We start from the raw sequence: 19207 nt of genomic DNA on the forward strand, positions 1-19207 counted from the left end.
GTGCTCTATGCATGGCTCAGGTGGAGATTGTCCTATCGGTATAGATCCCAGTTTCCCCAGAACTGATGCCAGTGCCCCATGAAGCAGAATTCACTTCTCCTGCAGTCTTTGAGCCACCCATTCATGTCTCTAATTTGATTTGCTCTATGCCAATTAGCACTCAGTAATAATGCAGAGATTATGACTTTTGAAGTTCTTAATTTGGTGCTGAGCTTCTTATATAGAAAGTGATGGCCTAGTGGTATTATTGTTATATCATTAATCCAGAGACCCAAGTCGTGTTGTGGGGACCTAGATTTGAAGCCAGCCATGACAGATGGTGGAATTTAAATTCAATAAAAATCTGGAATTAAAAGTCTAATGATGACCATGAATGAGTTGTTGATTGGCAGGAAAAAATACATCTGGTTTGCTAATGTCCTTTAGAAAGGAAATTCAATCCTCACCTGGTCTGGCCTACATGCGACTCCAGATCCACAGCAATGTGATTGACTCTTAACGTCCCTCTGGGATGGACAATTAAATGATGGCCTAGCCATCATATGAATGAAAAAAAAAATCTCTGCCAAGCCTTCTCCTTTGTTCTTCCTTTGCTGCTGGTACCTACATTGATAAGGATGACTGGATCCTCCCCATCCCACTGTAAGTTCCTTTCCAACCTGAGCAAATCTTGGCAGTGGGCAGGTAACGCAGCCATCTGGACTCATGCTCTTTGCTTCAGATAACAGTGTCAATCCCCATCACTGTACTGTTCCCTACTATTGCTACATTCTTTCATGCTCGCCCGTCTTGAATTACTCCCCATACTATGGTACTATGATGTGTTGACTTATCCCCCCCGTAGCCCTCAATCACATCCGACAAGCCAAAACAACCTCAAAATGTTGTCTGGCACTATCACTGCTAAATGGGACCGAGTTTGAACAGATTTAGCGACTCGGTATTGGGCATCCATGAAGCTCTGCTGGGCATCAGAAGCAGCAGAATTATACTCCAACATAATCTGCAATCTCACAGACCAGTATATTCCCCCATTATGTCATTGCAATCAGGCTAGAGATCAATCCTGATTCAATGGAGAATGTAGGAAGGCATGCCAAGAGCAGCATCAGTCATACCTGAAAAAAACATGTCAATGTGGTGAAGTTACCAAACAAGACTACTTGCCAACTAAACAGCAAAAGCAGCAAGTGAGAGTCAGAGCTGAGCAATCCCATAACGTGGATCAATCTAAGCTCTGTTTTACTGCCACATTCAGTTGTGACTGGTGGTGGACAATCAAAAACTGTTTTGAGAAGAATGCTCCACATACATCCCATCCTCAATGATAGAAGAGCCCAACATATCAGTACAAAAGATAAGGCTTAAGCATTCACAATCGCTTTCAGTCAGAATGTGATGGAATACTCTCCACATGTCCGGATGAGTGCTGCTCCAACAACATTTCAGAAGCTTGAAACCGGCTAGGACAAAACAGCCTGCTTGATTAGCATCACATCCACATTCAATCACTTTACCACACAATGATCAGTAGCAGCAGTGTATACTGTCCACAAGATGCATTGCAGAAATTTACCAAAGAAGGGTGGCACGGTGGCGCAGCAGTTAGCACTGCTACCTCACAGCCCCAGAGACCCAAGTTCAATTCCCATCTCAGGCAACTGTCTGTATGGAGTTTGCACATTCTCCCCATGTCTGCGTGGGTTTCCTCCGGGTGCTCCAGTTTCCTCCCACAGTCCAAACATGTGCAGATTAGGTGAATTGGCCATGCTAAATTGCCCGTGGTGTCAGGTGAAGGGGTAAATGTAGCGGAATGGGTCTGGGTGGTTTGCTCTTCGGAGGGTTGGTGTGGACTTGTTGGGCCGAAGGGCCTGTTTCCACACTGTTAGTCATCTAATCTCTTGACAACCTCTTTCAATTCCACAACTACTTCCATCTAGAAGAACAAGGACAGCTGATACATGGGAACACCACCACTTGCAAGTTCCTCAGTAAACTACTCACCATCCAGACTTGGAAACATAGTGTCATTCCTTCAATGTTGTTGGGTCAAAATCCTGGAATTCTCTCCATTGTGGGTATACCCATAGCACATTAACTACCATGGTTCAAGAAGGTAGCTCACTAACACCTTCAAAGGGTAACAAGGGATGGGCAATAAATGCTGGCCCAGCTAGTGATGCCTACGTCCCACGAATGAATAAAAAATGTCTATATCTGTATCCCCTTCATTAGAGAATAGAAACAAAGAGGTGAAGACCATCAAAAAATCTATCATATTAGTTAGATCAGAACTATGCTGACTGCAGTCAGTGATATTAAAATTAGGATATTTCTTCAACATTACAGGTACATTAAAGAGTTGTAATCATGAATGCTGTCTGGTGCCAAAACAGCAAAACACTGATTTGTGAACTTCATTTTCATGCTTCAGGTTCTCTGAGAAACACTGTTTCTTATTTGTTCAATTTGTAGGCAGCTGATTACAAAGTATCAAGAAAGATGTCATTTAAACAACAGAATATAATAAATAAATATCAAGTTCCAACCCAGAGAAGCTGGGACAGCATATTGAGTACAGGAGTTGGGAAGTCATGCTGTGGCTGTACAGGACATTGGTTAGGCCACTGTTGGAATATTGCGTGCAATTCTGGTCTCCTTCCTATCGGAAAGATGTTGTGAAAACTGAAAGGGTTCAGAAAAGATTTAAAAGGATGTTGCCAGGGTTGGAGAATTTGAGCTATAGGGAGAGGCTGGGGCTGTTTTCCCTGGAGCACCGGAGGCTGAGGGGTGACCTTATAGAGGTTTACAAAATTATGAGAGGCATGGGATAGGGTAAATAGGCAAAGTCTTTTCCCTGGAGTCGGGGAGTCCAGAACTAGAGGGCATAGGTTTAGGGTGAGAGGGGAAAGATATAAAAGAGACATACGGGGCAACTTTTTCACACAGAGGGTGGTACATGTATGGAATGAGCTGCCAGAGGAAGTGGTGGAGGCTGGTACAATTGCAACATTTAAGAGGCATTTGGATGGGTGTATGAATAGGAAGGGTTTGGAGAGATACGGGCTGGGTGCTGGCAGGTGGGACTAGATTGGGTTGGGATATCTGGTCGGCCTGGATGGGTTGGACCGAAGGGTCTGTTTCCATGCTGTACATCTCTATGACTCTATAACTGCAGGTTAGAATGAGGTGGGAATGGATTATTCTGATATTGATACTTGCACAGTTCTAGCCCAAGGTTAGAGTGGTTTCTAAGGTGTATTAGATGATGAGTAAGTAATTCCACAGCCTACAAAGTCGAGAACTGTTTTGGACATAAGCTTCTCCATTGACCTGAAGTGACAGTTGCAATGCAAAATGGGTCATGGGTCTGCAGAGAGCACTGCCTTTGGCAAACTGGAGATCATTAGGATCATTGTTATGGAAATTATTTCTGTAAGAGAATTGTGAAACCAAATCTACCAGTTGAATCTTACACCATGATGAGCAGTGGTGAGGATCCATTGTACAAATTGTTTCAGTATTGTTAAGGTTTTGTCTCACTACTGCAAAACAAGTGGTGGAGGTCTGAAGAATCTTCTAACACAGTTTTAAGAACACTGCTTGTATTTACAATCAGCAGCTAAAAGAGCTAAACTTTCAAGAATCCCACAGAAGAGAAAAAAGTGATTGACTGGAGGGAAACCATGGGCCACAGAAATAATTTAAAACAAACCTTGAGCTGGGAACATGACAAACCAGAAATGTTAGCCTTTATTGTAAGAGAATTAGAATGCAACAGAAAGGTAATCTTGTTTCACTTGTACAGAGTTTGGTAAGGTGACAAATAATGTGTGCAGTTTTGATCTCTGTACCGAGGAAATATATACATGCTTTGGAATGCAGTTAAGGTCCATTAGATTGATTCCTGATATGAGGAGTTCAGGTAAGGTGAGGGTGCATAGAATGTATTTAAGCTGTCTGGAGTTTAGAAGAATGAGAAGTGATCTCCTTGAAACATAAGTTTCCTACAGGACTTCATGGGTTTGGTGCTGACAGCCTGTTTTTCTTTGTCAAAAAGTCTAGAAATAGAGATATAGTCAGGAGGGGTTGGCCATTTAAGATTGCGATGAGAAAAATTATTTTTCACTGTGAATCTCTGAAATTCTCAACCCTGGAAAGCCCAATTATTGAGGCTGAGATTTATAGATTTGTGGACTTATATATATAATATATAATATTATATATTAAATATAAACACTTATATTTATGTATGAGTGCTGAAGAAAATTCTTATTCAATTACCAAGATTACATCAATTTATTCAGTAGTCATAGTAAGTAGTCAATATATGGAATCATAGAATGGTTACAGGTTGTCACGTCCATGTTGATTCTCGAAGGATGCCACTCCTCTGCTCTTTCACTGTAGCTGCGGTTTTCTTTTAAGATAATGATCCATAACACTTTTGAAAGGCTCGATTGACGTTTTCCTCCTGATATCATAGTCTCAGACGTTGCATTCCAGATCCTATACATTCACTCTATGGAAAAGCTTTTTTTTGTATTGCCATTGATTCCTTTACCAACTACTTAAGTCTGCATCCTCTAGTTTGTGATCTTTCCACCAAGAGGAACAATTTCTCCCTATCTACTCCATTGTGATACCATAAGATTTTGAATAACTCTATCAATCTCCTCTGAGCCTTGCCTTTTCCAAAGAAATAGTCCCAACTTCTCCAATCTCCCTTTTAAATTGGGTGACATGGTGGCTCAGTGTTTAGCACTGCTGCCTCACAGCACCAGGGACCAGAGTTTGATTCCAGCCTTGGGCGACTGTCTCTGTGGAGTTTCCACATTCTCCCTGTGTCTGCATGGATTTGCTCCCACAGAACAAAGATGCGCAGGTTAGGCAAATTGGCTGTGCTAAATTGCCCATAGTGTTCAGGGATGTGTATGTTAGATGTATTAGTCAGGGGTAAATACAGGATAGGGGCAATGGGTCTGGGTGGGTTGTTCTGCAGAGGCTCGGTGTAGACTTGTTGGGCTGAAGGGCCTGTTTCCACACTTTAGGGATTCTCTGATTCTAAATTGAGGTTGCTTGTCCCTGGAACCATTCTCATGATTCTTTTCTGCACACTATTACCTTCATTTCTTTCCTAAAGTATTTTACCCTCAGAACTGGAAGTAATATTCCAATGGAGGCTAAGCTAATGTTTTATTAACACTGTCTACTTATTTTTGTACTTTATGCCCATGTTGATAAAGCCCTGAATGGCATATGCTTTTTTAAAACACTTTCTCAATCTGTATACCACCTTTAATGATTTAGGAACATTATACATCCAGGTCCATCTGCTCCTACATAACCCACCACCTGCGCCCAATAGAATTGTATCTTTCATCTTATATATTACATTTTCACTCTGTCCTCCTAACAAAGAGAATCACTTCAAGCTTCTCTTCATTTAATTTCACTGTCACTTCTTTTCTAATTTCACTCATACATGTTGTATTGTCTGCAAATTCTGAAATAATTCCCGGTATATCAATGTCTAACTTATTAAATTATATCAGACAGATCAAGGGTCTTAACACCAATCACTGGACAATTTCATTATAAACCATTTTTCAACCTGCGAACAACCATTCACCAGTACATTTTGGTTCCAGTCACTCTGTCAAGTTCATATCCAGTTTGCTATTGTCACAGCTACCTGGTGAAGGAGTAGCCTTCATCAGTATACTAACCTTACTATAAAATGATCATTGTCCACTAAATGTCTTCCTACTGACACTTGATCCATTTGATCTATCTCATTGCTAAGAGTGAGGGACAGCACTGCCTTCTTTTTCAATGGCACTGAAAACATACTCATACAGAAAACTTTTCCAAACACACCCTACCAACTCTAGACTCTTTCTGCTCTTTATTACTGTCCCAGCCGGAAACTATAGGGAAAAATAAACATTGCTATTTGCCTTACATACTTAACCATAAAATGCAAAAGAATGACTTGATCCCTGAGCTGGTAAGTTCGTTCGCAGACATTTCGTCACCATACTCGGGAACATATCAGTGCGCCTCCGGCGAAGCGTTGGTTTTCTGTCCGGCTTGCTATTTGTGTGCCTGAGTCTGCTGGGGTTGACAGTGTCATTTCAGAACATTGTTCAAGCGAGCCATAACATACTGCAGCACACTGCATACATTAAGGACATATCTGGAATGACCATCAGACTACTCTTACATCTGGGTATCATGGTAGCCCACAAGCCAAATACCACATTACCACAGTTACTAACAAGTATAAAGGATCCCATACCCACAACCAGCAGAACCAACATTATATACAAAATACCATGTAAAGACTGTCAAAAGCACTACATAGGGCAAACCAGAAGGAAATTAGCCATCAGGATACACGAACACCAACTAGCCACAAGAGACATGACCAGCTATCACTTGTATCCATACACACGGACAATGAAGGACACCTGTTCGACTGGGACAACGTATCCACCCTCGAACAAGCCAAACAGAGACACGCACTGGAATTCCTAGAGGCCTGGCACTCAACCCAGAACTTCATTAATAAACATACAGAGTTGGATTCCATATACCAACCACTAAGACACAGAACCAGCAACAAAATGGAAATGCCAACACCCACCCCAGGAAACCCAGACACATAAATAGCAAGAAGGAGAGAACACCAACACTTTACCAGAGGCACACTGAAGATGTTACCTAGAGTGGTGACGAAACGTCTGCAAATAAACTTACCAGCTCAGCAAGCAAGTCAACAATCTCATCCACAACCTGAGCAAATCTTCTCAAGAACTCTGAATGCAAAAGAATGAAACAGTATTACATTGTAGCACTTTATTTGTAAAATTAATTGGGTGAAATTAACTTTGTGCCTTCAGGACAGGGTGTGTTGAAGGTTAGAACATGAGAATGTATTAAATATTAAAATTTGGGAAAAGTGGGACATTAACTTTTATCTCTTTCTGAGTCGATGTAGTTACATGAAATCTTTATAGATATAATTCACTGAGCAAAATTTTCTTAGGCTAGGCTGAGTGTGGTCAAAATATTGTTGTTATGCAATGGTGCATTGTCAAATTATTAATAAATTGCTTTATATTAGAGAAGTTGTTTGCTTGAAGGAGCGGCACTCTGAAAGCTAGAGCTTCCAAATAAACTTGTTAGACTATAACCTGGTGTTGTGTGATTTTTATTTTTGATTTAGAATTATATAATCTTGAATAAATGGAAGAACCCAGATTTTATATGGCAATGTTTGACAAATTATTATTTTATCTCCAGAAAACTTCTCAAGATTAATTCCAGAAGCAGGGAGCCTTACTTATTCCAGAATGCAGCATTTTAAAGACTTGCTGGACTCACTGCCCATGGATGCCTACACTCATGGCTGCATTCTACATCCAGAATTGACCACAGAATCCATGATCCCGAAGTATGCTACAGCTGAAATCCGCAGTAAGTTAATACGTATGGATAATGAATAATGCACTTTAGAATGGGGTTAGCTTTGTTACTCCAGAGTATGGTAGGGTAATTACAGTGTTAGTTTGCCAGTCCAACAAATATTAGCTTAAATGTCAACAGAAAAAAAATGAAACAGTATCCAAAACATTTTGCTAATTAATAGACTAACACCAAAAAGTTATGAAAACTACTGATATTGTTGCAAAAACCCAACAGAAACATTAGTATCCTGTAGGATAGGGAACCGACCACCTCTACTGTGCTAGCCTACACGTTTTCCAAAGGCACATTAAAAAGTGTGTTAAAGAACTGCCAGAAAAGCAGTGGACTAGATCGGGACCAAAATGTAGATCAATTGGTGAAAGCAGAAATGTATGCTACCAAATGATTACTTTGCATTGGTATCTACCAACAAGCGATTTTTGACTAATTTATTGTAAGCTAAGTGGTTACTGAGACACTGGATGCAATAAAAGCAAGAGGAGATACTAGAAAGACTACTAGTACTGAAGTGGAGAAAGTAGCGTGCTAAGGGAAGTAATGTTGGAAATTGTTGAAGTATTGCCCCCAGTTTTCCCATCCTTTTTAATACAAGTGTGATACTACAGGATTGCAAATGTTACACCTTTGTTCACAAAAACATTTTGGTAAAGATAAATCTAACAATTACAGCCTGGTCAATTTAAAATAAATGGTGGAGAGGCATTTAGAAACAACAGCCCAGATCTTCTAATTGGAAGGAAATTATTGTAGTCACATATTCTGAAAGATCCTGCAGAGATCCCAATACCAACAACCCAGGAATTGCCAGAGACGTTAAAATTTTTGATGGTCAATTAGCCGGCAGCTGGGTCCCTCCACAAAGTCTCAATCCTGAGTTACGGTTCAAGACTTCTGATTCACCTAACTGAATAGTTATCCACAAAATGGTGGCCCCAGGAGGTGGCAGCACTGTAAGCCAGAACGAGGCACAGGCTGCTTTAGTGTAATGGGTCCAGCGTCAGGTTTGAATCAGTTCAGAAGACTTATGGTGGTGACAATGTTGGTGATGGTAAAATGGCTTCGAAGAATGGTGACACGGTTCCAGCAACGGTGGTGCAGCTCCAGGTCCAGGAAGCTGATGACTGTGGTATTGTAGCTGCAGCAGCGTGTGGGGACCCGGGGCACCTGAGTACTCACAGACTGAGGATGGACTTTGTGGCTTTGTTTTTCTGGTGGCAAGGCCTCATTGCAGGGGTAGGGGAGTGATCTGGACATTTCCTTTTCTTTTGACTCTTTCTTTTATTTCTGCTTCTGTTTTTAATCCTGTCTTTTGTATCATAAGATAGTGCTGGAGAATGGTGACTTTCTCCAATTTTCATGTATTCAATTTCACATGTACTCAAGTACATGTGACAATGAAATCTACATCTAAATCTAAAATGTTAAAGGGATTAAAACCTAATATAACTCAAGGGAAACTATAAAACTGAGCACCCCCACCAAGCAACATCTCCCAAATGATATCTCCTTCCCACTCTCCTAACTTGAGCAGCCTTGACACTTTCGACACTCAACCTCACTAAACCTCTCCCTGACCTGACCCGCACCTGTGTACCACCAAAATCCCCCAACTCACTCCTCTTTATTCAACAACGAAATTTGCCACCCAACTTGCCCTGATTCAACTTGACTACCGTCCTCAATCCACCCTACCCCCTTACTTCTTCACCCTATCCCCTCATAAATTTACCACCCTATCTCCTCACCCAGCTTCCACTCTGTCCACTCACCTACTTATTTGCCTCCCTCTCCTCTCACCTTTTTACCTTGCACCTCACCCATCTGTCACCTATCCTCTCATTCCACTTCTCCCTGTAACTTTTCAATCAAGTAACTAAACTCTTCACTTACCAAAATACAACAGTCAATGCTTTAAAAACACGCAAGGCTTTGTGGACTTGGGCACAGGTTAAACAATAGAAACTAAAGCAGCAGTCTGACAGTAATTGTGGCTCTCAGAAGATTCAGACCAAGGGTCTGGGAGAAATTTAACAGATATTGGACAAGTTCTGACTATTGAGAGAGAGCTAAAATGGATTTTTCAAGGACACATTGTGTTGACTAACTTGGAATGAGTATTTTAATGAAGTTACAGAAGAGGAGGATGAGGATAGTGCAGTTGATGTTGTGTATATGAACTTACAAAAGAAATTTGATGAAGTACCACATTATATATTTGTTTGAAAAATTGAATCCAATGAGATAAAAGTGGCACTAGATAGATAGATACAAAATTGATAGAGGGATAGAAAACAGGGAGCTTTATGAATGGCTGTTTTATGAATTCTGGAGGGATCCCCATGATTCAGTACTAGAAACGCTATTGTTTCCAACACACATTAATTATTTAAATTTGGGGGTTCAGGGTTCGATTTTGAAATTTACAGACCACACAAAATAAGAAATATAAAGTGAGGGAGATAGTAACAGACTTTATGAATATACAGACAGACTGGTGAATTGGTGCACTCATTATTGATTAATTTTAATGCAGCGAAGGTGTGAAGTGCTAAAGCTTTATAGAAATAATGAGGAGAAATAACACATTGTAAATGGAATAATTTTAAAGGAGAGCAAGGCAGGCGAATCCTGGGAATGTTTGTTCACAAGTCTTTGAAGCTGGTAGGACAGGTTAACAAAGCAGTGAATAAAACATATGGGATCTCCAAATTAATAAAAAAGATTTGATATACAAAAGCTGGAAAGATAATGCTAATCCTGTATAAAACAGTATCCTGGCTCCACCTTGTGTATTGTGTCAAACTCTAGATCCAAAACTTTAAGTAGGACATGAAAGCTTTGGATCAGATCCAGAAAAAAATTACTCGGGATGAGAGATTGCAATTATATGAGTGGACCTCAGAAGTTGGGTTTGTTTTCCTTAGATCAGAGGAGGCCAGGAGGAGATTTATCATCATGAATGTTTAGATAGAATAAATAAGGAGATGGTTTCAATAGCTAAGAGCTTAATAACTAGACACAGATCTAAGGGTGCTTCGCAAAGTAACTGAAGATAATGTGAAGAAAAACATTTATTTGGATGAATGATTAGAATTTGGAATCGACTGCCTGAGAGAGTGGAGGGGAGAGATTCAATATTTGCCTTCAAAAGGGAATGGAATGAATACTTGAAGGAGAAAAAAATGCTTAAGATATGCGGAGAGAATGGGGGAGTGGAACTAACTGGATTGTTGTTCAAACGTTGGCACAGACTCAGCGGGTTTCTCATGCTGAACTATATTATGATACTATATGTTTCCAGTTCCACACTGTTAACATCATGAGGTCAATAAAAATGAGACAGAAATGCTGTCTTGACAGTGTCTTCCAGAGTGAATATAGGGAAAGAAAGCAAGTGTTCTTGCTATTATTTAATAATCTGTTCAGCACAAATTTGCAGTTTCCTCAGACCTGATTCAATTCAACCCAGTAACTTTCCCAGAATATTACAGAAATATGTACAAATAGAGCTTCTAAGAACATTTGCAGCAGTAAATAGCATTAAAATATTTCTTGGATAATGTGTGATTGAGAAGACACAGTTGAACATATCTTATTTGTCTGTACTTGCTTACATTGGAGAACATTGAAATATATCTGGAATAAATGAATAAATAAATCATTTACATTGTAATTTTTTTGTTGTACATGAATAGGTACAAATTGTGAAATTATATCAGTCTTAATGGATGTTAAGGATGAATTTCAAGAGATATTGATTCATCATCTTAGGTTATTAATCATGTATGAATAGTATTCTTGCTGAATGAACTGATGATTAGAGAGAGTAGATCAAAATGTCCTGAAGTTAACTTTCAAAACAAACCAGACAAGCATAACTTACAAATCACAATGGTGGTACTGTATATAAATATATGTGCACTTACATGCACATGTTCTTCATAACTGAGGAGAAGTTGTCAGCTTCCTGCATGTTTTTCATAACCTGAGCACAAAGCATTTTGCTAAAAACAAAATGATGTCGTAAAGTAGCACTTATTTTGCATTACACATGGTCAGTCTGTGAACTGTAGTTCTGGTGCAATGCTCTGTATTTGTTGTAAAGTATAAATATGTCAGGTAGGAAAGAAATAGTGAAACGGCTAATGTTACTATTCTATTACAAGCTACTTCTTAGTGAAGTGGGCATTCTTTTTATTTAACCCATTTCATTTGGAAAACAAAATGAGGATATTGTTTCATATCTCTGAAGAAAATACTATCCTGGAGTGATCCTGTTCCTTTTAATTTACTTGCTGTCTTCTTTTTCTCCACTATTACTTGATCACAGTTCCAGTTTGCTACAGGGTGATAATTTTGAAATTCCTGGCATGTATATTTATCACTCTGTATTAAAGATTAAACATTAAATTATAGGCAGTCCTCACTGAATTTATTTTAATTGTTTTACTACATCTTAACTGTTTTTGAGTTTACTCAAACATTCACTGGAGAAGTGAATGTTTAGGTCCTACAAGGCGACTTCACTATCCTGGGATTTCCACTGCCAGACCATGATAATCCCTCACCTGTAGCTGAATGTACTTGGCTGTGACCTTCTGTCACTAAAGTGCTCATGCACCATTAATCTAGCACATTAAACTTGACCCTGACCCTTATCAAGCCAAGTCCCCTTGTGCATGCTCAGGTGGCAATATAAGAGGAGCTAAGAAGGAGTGATTTTCCCTGTCTTAGCCAAAGTTCTTCCCTGAATTAATATCACCATTAATTTGTTATTGGAACTAGCTGATTGCTGTCTCTGAATCTTCGCTTACATGAAGATTTGCTGCATTGCCTTACAAAATGACAATGTTAACTCATCAAAAGCAATGAATTGGCTGCGAGTATTTGGGAGATTACCAGAGGCTGTGAAAGGCTCTGTTATAATTCAAGCACATATTTGGTTCATTGCACTGAAGGAGGTCACTCGGCTGACAAAGAGACATCCAAATTAGACCCACTTTTGACTCTTACAGAAATCCAAAGACATATTCAAACAAATTTTAAATGTTTTGCAAGTTTTAATCATTATTGTCCTTTCAGGCAGTGAGTTCGAAATCTACAGTACTGTCTGAGACAGTGAGTACAGTCATAATGCTCAACACTTACATCAGTAGAATCTATGCATTTTCTCGCTTTTAGATCCACCATTTGAAGTTGTGCTATCAGGGCTGAATTTTCAGTTGTCCCTTGAGATGGATGTGGAGGCAGAAAAACCCTTCTTTTCCATCGCAATGCCAGCCTCCTGCTCTGGTCCTGAGCCATTTTTGTTCAGTGAAGTTGGTGGTGGTTGGGGGAGGAGGTGTGATAGTAATGGTTACCTTCCGACTATTGCAAGCAGTCTGATAGACCAATAAAAGCAGACTGTTCTTGTCCCATATATCCAGCTAAGGAACTCCACAATTCCTTCACTCTCTCACCCCTCACAGCCATTAGGCTACACTTGCAGCCAATGACCATTCAATGTAGGTGCTTTCCCTACATGATTATGAACAGTCTTTCAATAAAATTAGACATTTAGAGCATGGAAGGAGGACAGTTGGCCAATATATCTAAGCCTGTGGTGGGTAGCCATCTAACCTGATCCCACATTCTAGCTCTTAGTCCATAACCTTATAAATTACAACATTCCAAGCCCCCACCATCTAAACAAATCCCCTCTCAACCATCATGCCTTAATGACCTCAGAATGTCCTGAAGCACTTGAATGCAAATTAAATTCTCTTAACTGTAGTCACAATTGCAATGGAAAGTGCAATATTTCTAAAGTTTAACTTTAAAAAAAAATCTTTATAGGGCACCTCCATCTTGAGGCACCCTCCCCTTCTTCCATTCCTCTACACTTGGCTGTGTTGACCTCTGATGGTGAGACTGGTCAATGTGTGAGTATTAAAGAGTGTCCTATTAGCCATCCAGCCTTAGAAATATACCTAACATCCTTATCCGATATCAAGTGGGCACCCTGAGTTACTCTAATTGGTGTGCTTGTCAAATGTGTGATGGAGTTCAAATGTGAAAATGTACCCAACATTGGGATCCCAATGTCAAAACAAGGTTTAGCTCCAGGGATCTAGACCATAGCTCTAAAATTTATATTCAAATCCCAACCCTGTGTCTACCAAGCTCTTTGATCAATCCGTTGCTAAGTGCTCGTTTATCTGATTATCTGGTTATGTTACAGTATAGGATACATTATACAAACTGCAAACTGTGTTGTCAAATATGATTGGTTGGTAGTCCTTGGACTTGATGGGGCTAGAATGGTTAGGTGCTTGTTTTTGATTGGTGCAGAAGTGATGGGCTAAAAGGCCTTTTTCTGTGCTGTCGACCTTTATAACTCTTTGACTATGGGATCAGTAAACTGGAATCTCTCAACCAAGTGATTTATGAGTGCACCAAAGGAACAAGATAAAAAAGAGATAGGATGTACAATGCAGAACTGTGAAAAAAAAATCAATTTAAGCAACACGTATGGGATTGCCAACAGAATGTTGGAAAATTGGTATTATGAAATGTTATCTTCTGTACGGAAAACAGTAACTCAGTAATCCTGTATTGAAAACCTGACCTTAAAATTGCCATCTCATCTCTACAAACCTTTGCCTTGTGAGCCATGTCTGAGCTGTTGTTACCCACATTGAATCCTATTAATTCCTATTGTGAATTACCTATTCTGAATAGAATAAACACATGAACTGGACTGAACTTGCCTGAAAACATAAGAATCTGTTCAAAACCTGATTATGCAATTTTTATTGTTCCAAATAGGCTTGCACCAGCATTGTTTCCTTCTTCATTTACTGCCCACTTTTTTATGACCACTCAGGTTAGTGGGCATGCATTCAGTACTTTCAAGCCTCACTCACACCAACAGGGCCCAAAAGTCTAGTTCTGTTACATAATTTGGTGAAATTATATGATATTCAAAAAAATAATTTGCGTCAGCATTCTAGTTAATTTAAGATTTATGAACAAAGGTCAGCAATCTGAAATTTGTGCTTATGATAAATCAACAATATTTATGTAGATGCAAATGTTACACGTTAGCAACCAAGCTAACCCAAATTGAATGACAAGAATATTATCCATTGACACTACTGGTTAATTTTTTTCTGATTACTTCAGTAACCAAGTCCATCTTTAAAAGAAACATTTTTTAGATTAGATTACATTACAGTATGGAAACAGGCCCTTCGGCCCAACAAGTCCACACCGACCCGCTAAAGCGCAACCCACCCATACCCCTACCCCTACATTTACCCCTATACCTAACACTACGGGCAATTTAGCATGGCCAATTCACCTGACCTGCACATCTTTGGACTGTGGGAGGAAACCGGAGCACCCGGAGGAACGGGAATTGAACCCAGGTCTCTGGCGCCGTGAGGCAACAGTGCTAACCACTGTGCCACCGTGCCGCCATTATTGGTTTATTTGTGATGAAATCCTCTATTCATATAATTGTTTTGTACTGAACCAGTATAAAATCTATGACTAGTATCATTTATGGAACTGATAATTGTATGAGTTTCTACATAGCTATATTCAATACTGCCCAGCAGTACAATTGCAATATTTTTCGGTGGGTCACCTTAGATAGTCTGGGGGTCAATGAAGAGGAGTTTAAAGGACAAAGAGTTGAAGAAGGAGACAAGAGCTGGAAAGGTAGCTTTTTATCTTTACAACTTGGAAGGCAACAGAACTACATTGTTTCTGTGTAGGAGACTCCAATGAGAAGTCATAAGCAGTTGCATATTTCTATGCTGTTAGATCACAAGTTCTAGGTGTTAGTAGGCAGCCATTGGAATCAGAGCTTAGGAAAAGTCCTGAAAGTTATGAAAGTTCAGAAGAAGCCACGTGCCTCCAATAGCTATGTACAGTTGATTGAGGGTCGAAAGTATGAGAGGCATGGATAGGATAAATAGACAAAGTCTTTTCCCTGGAGTCAGGGAGTCCAGAACTAGAGGGCATAGGTTTACGGTGAGAGGGGAAAGATATAAAAGAGACATAAGGGGCAACTTTTTCACACAGAGGGTGGTACGTGTATGGAATGAGCTGCCAGAGAATGTGGTGGAGGCTGGTAAAACTGCAACATTTAAGAGGCATTTGGAAGGATATAAGAATAGGAAGGGTTTGGAGGGATTTGGGCCGGGTGCTGGCAGGTGGGACTAGATTGGGTTGGGATATCTGGTCAGCATGTACAGGTTGGACTGAAGGGTCTGTTTCCATGCTGTACATCTCTATGACTCCTATGACTCTATGATTGTGTCTGAACAAGGTAAAATCTCAAGGACAACCCCAGAGGTTGTTTCATCTTGGTGAAACTAATTTTCAGTGAAAAGCTGGAGTTTTGCATGTGAATTAGTACTGGAGTACAGTTTTCATAGTCCATAGGTAACACGGGTCCAGGAAAAGAGGGGAATTGACCAATATAAGAACAGCCATTGAGGAAGACCATGATGATGCAGCTGTGGAGAGAGAGTTTTTAAGCCCAGTTAAGAATTATGTCCCTTGTGAAGTTTAATGAAAGTTGATGACCCACTGTGTTATCAAAGTTTGGGGGAGTTGCTGAAAGATCTATGGGCTTTGTCTTGATCGCAGTTATCTGATGTGTGCTTTGAGGGGTTTGATCACAATCTGTTTCCCATATTTACTACAAGTTAATTCCAGGTGTTAGAAGTATGTTGTGCATGTATTGTAGATATTACTCCTGTTCTAATGATGTCTGCTGAAGTTTATTGTTGTTTGTTCAAATATCAATATAACAGTTGAATTTTGTGACTTCAGTCTGTTAGTAAATTCCATGGGTCTCATCTTTTTTTACTTTAAACATGAAAGCTACTAATCATTAGCCATCATACATCTGGCAGTCTGTTCTGGGATCATAACAATTGCCAAAGAATTTAGTTTTCTTCTATCTTACAATTGCTGTGCATCTTACGCATGTTGAAATAGAATATTAGGCATTTTTCTGCCACCTTTGTAATTGCTTAATAATAGTTGTTTTATCGCATATAATGTCATTTGTTCAAAGCAACAAAACAAGACAAAATTTGCAAATCAATTATCACAACCCATACTATGGAGTGCTCTATGAAGGAGACATTAGAACAGATGACCAAATAAATATTCAGTGAAAGTGAAAGTTTTGAACAGCATCAGGAGAGGAGAAGTGAGGTGAAGAGGTATATATAGGTTTAGGAGGGAATTCTAGAGTTTGAGCCTGGACAGCTAAAGGCCATCAATATTCAGATAAAAGAATTGGGGATGTGCAAGGGGCCAAGTTGGCAGAATGCAAAATACTTTCAGTGCTGTCAGGATGCTGTTGCAGGGATTGGGATATGGGCAGGGGCAGAAGAGGTGAGACCTGGAAGAGATTTGAAAGTAAAGATTAGAATTTTAAAACAGAGGAGTTGATGAACTGAGAGCGAGAGTTAGTCAGTGACCACAAGGATGTTACATGATTGGACATGAATGCAAGTAATGAAACAGATAGTGGCATGTTGAATTCTTTTGCCAACTACTTAATGGAACCCCATCATAACCACTGGACATAGGAGCTTTGGGCTATGTATAATGCTTTTCATTAAACACAATGATCTAATGAAGGGAGAATGGGTATGTGAAAGTAACAAAAACAGAAATTGCTGGGAAAGCTCAGCAGGTCTGACAGTATTTGTGGAGAGAAATCCAGTGGCCCTTTCTCAGAACAAATGTGAAAGCAACTTTTGTTTAACAAGTTGAAATAGTACCTCATTTTGCAGCATATATGATTCTGCTCAGATCAAATATAACATAAGTTGATATCAGTCATTCACATTGTGTGATATGGATGTGTGTCCAAAGGTAATTGCAAATTAAATTCCCACAAAATAATAGGTGTTTCATTTGAACATTGTATTGTCAGGTAAACTCAGCTTGAGTGATCTCTACTGTAGCCCATTTTGGTTTTGGAATAATTGCTAGAATATATTTTATAACTGTACAGAACTTGATATGAAAAGAAATGACACTAATTCAAACATTTAAGTTTGGTTGTCATCCCATGTATAGCTAGGACTTTGAACATTAGTGGAATCTTCTTAATCAAAATAGTAATTAGAAATATGTTTTTCTAGACCAAAAGCTGTACCAGTGGCAATGAGTTTTGCTTCAGTGTACCATTTTTTTTTTCATGTTGTACAAGGCATAATAGATATGAAATCATATATCTTTGACTTTTCTTCTGACAGGACATTTAGTAAACACCGCTGCAGAACTCTTGAAGCTTGACCAAGAACAACCTCAACTCACAGAGCCATACCTTTCCAAACAAAAAAAACTTATGGTAATATAAATACAGTTTACTTTCAACTTGATTCTAAAATGAAGGTGTCAATTTTCGCTTCAGGCTAAGCATTCTTGCAAACAAGTTGCCATTAGACCTGATATGGAATATTGAACTACTTGAGCTATAAGCTATGTGAAGACAAACTTTATTCTAGTAAAAATTAAGTGTTCCCTATCTTGCCTTTGTCTCCAAACAAATTAGAATCTTGCTGCATCATTTCTCCTCTGGTGTAAATTGGCATGATTATTTTCAATTTAACATTCATGCATTTGTTCTGATGAGGAAAGACAAAAACCTTCGGCAACAAGTTCTTTTTCACAGCAATACTCTAGTTGTGACCAAAGCAAAATTTGATACAGACTCAGAATACTTCCCTTATTTCATCCACAATACCTCAGTTTTCAGATCTATTAATATATCCTCGTAATGAAGCGGGTCATGTCAACTTACAGCAGAGACTAAGCAATACCTCGACTTTGGCTGAAAGTGACAGGTGCATTCACAATACATTAGCACCAGATTATCACCATCATGAACGAGAGAAGATGCAACCATTGCCATACACAACAACAGCAGTAACAACATGCGTTTTGCATAACACTGTTAATGTAGCAAGAGCAATGGAACAATCATCAAGCCTCCTACTGTGAAAATCTTCGAGTCATTCAGCATGGAAACAGACTCTACAGTCCAACCAGTTCACGCTGATCATGTTCCCAAACTAAACTAGTCCTACTTGCTTGCATTTGGCGAATATCGCTCCAAACCTTTTCTATTCATATATTTATCCAAATGTATTATAAAAGTTGTAATTGTACCTACACTTTCTGTGGCAGTTCATTCCACACATGAACCACTTTCTGTGTAAAAACGTTGTCCCTCATATTCTTTTTAAAACTTTCTCCTCTCACCTTAAAAATATGCCCCCTGGTTTTGAACTCTGCCACCCTAGGGAAAAGACCCTAGCTATTCACCCTATCCATACCCTAAATGATCCCACAAGCCCATCCCTCAACCTCCCTCACTCCAGTGAAACATGTCCCAGCCTATCCCCACAATTCTACTCAGACTCTCCACTCCTGGCATCATTCCTGAAAATCGCCTTGATCCCCTCCAATCCAACAACATCCTTTCCATAGCAAGGGGAAAAGAACAGCACTCCAGAAGAGGCCCCATCAATGCCCCACACAACCTCAACACAACATTCCAACTCCCAGTCACCTGACACAGCTCGCCCTCACCTGACACCTACCCCAACGAGTTCATCCTCCCCGAGACCCACCAACACGGCTCACCATCCCACGATACCCCCTCCCTCAAGACCCACACTCATCCGACACAGAT

General features: G+C 39.6%; 1 protein-coding gene across 1 annotated transcript in view; it reads left to right on the top strand.

Annotated features, from left to right (window-relative positions):
• Positions 1-19207, top strand: part of gdap1l1 (ganglioside induced differentiation associated protein 1-like 1) — a 62943-nt gene that overhangs the window by 30560 nt on the left and 13176 nt on the right. Inside the window, exons 3-4 of the mRNA XM_043710296.1 lie at positions 7309-7482; positions 17766-17860. Of these exons, the coding sequence (XP_043566231.1) occupies positions 7309-7482; positions 17766-17860 (269 nt within the window). The remainder of the gene's footprint in view (positions 1-7308; positions 7483-17765; positions 17861-19207) is intronic.

This window comes from Chiloscyllium plagiosum, chromosome 20, assembly GCF_004010195.1.
Source record: "Chiloscyllium plagiosum isolate BGI_BamShark_2017 chromosome 20, ASM401019v2, whole genome shotgun sequence".
NCBI classification, from domain to species: Eukaryota; Metazoa; Chordata; class Chondrichthyes; order Orectolobiformes; family Hemiscylliidae; genus Chiloscyllium; species Chiloscyllium plagiosum.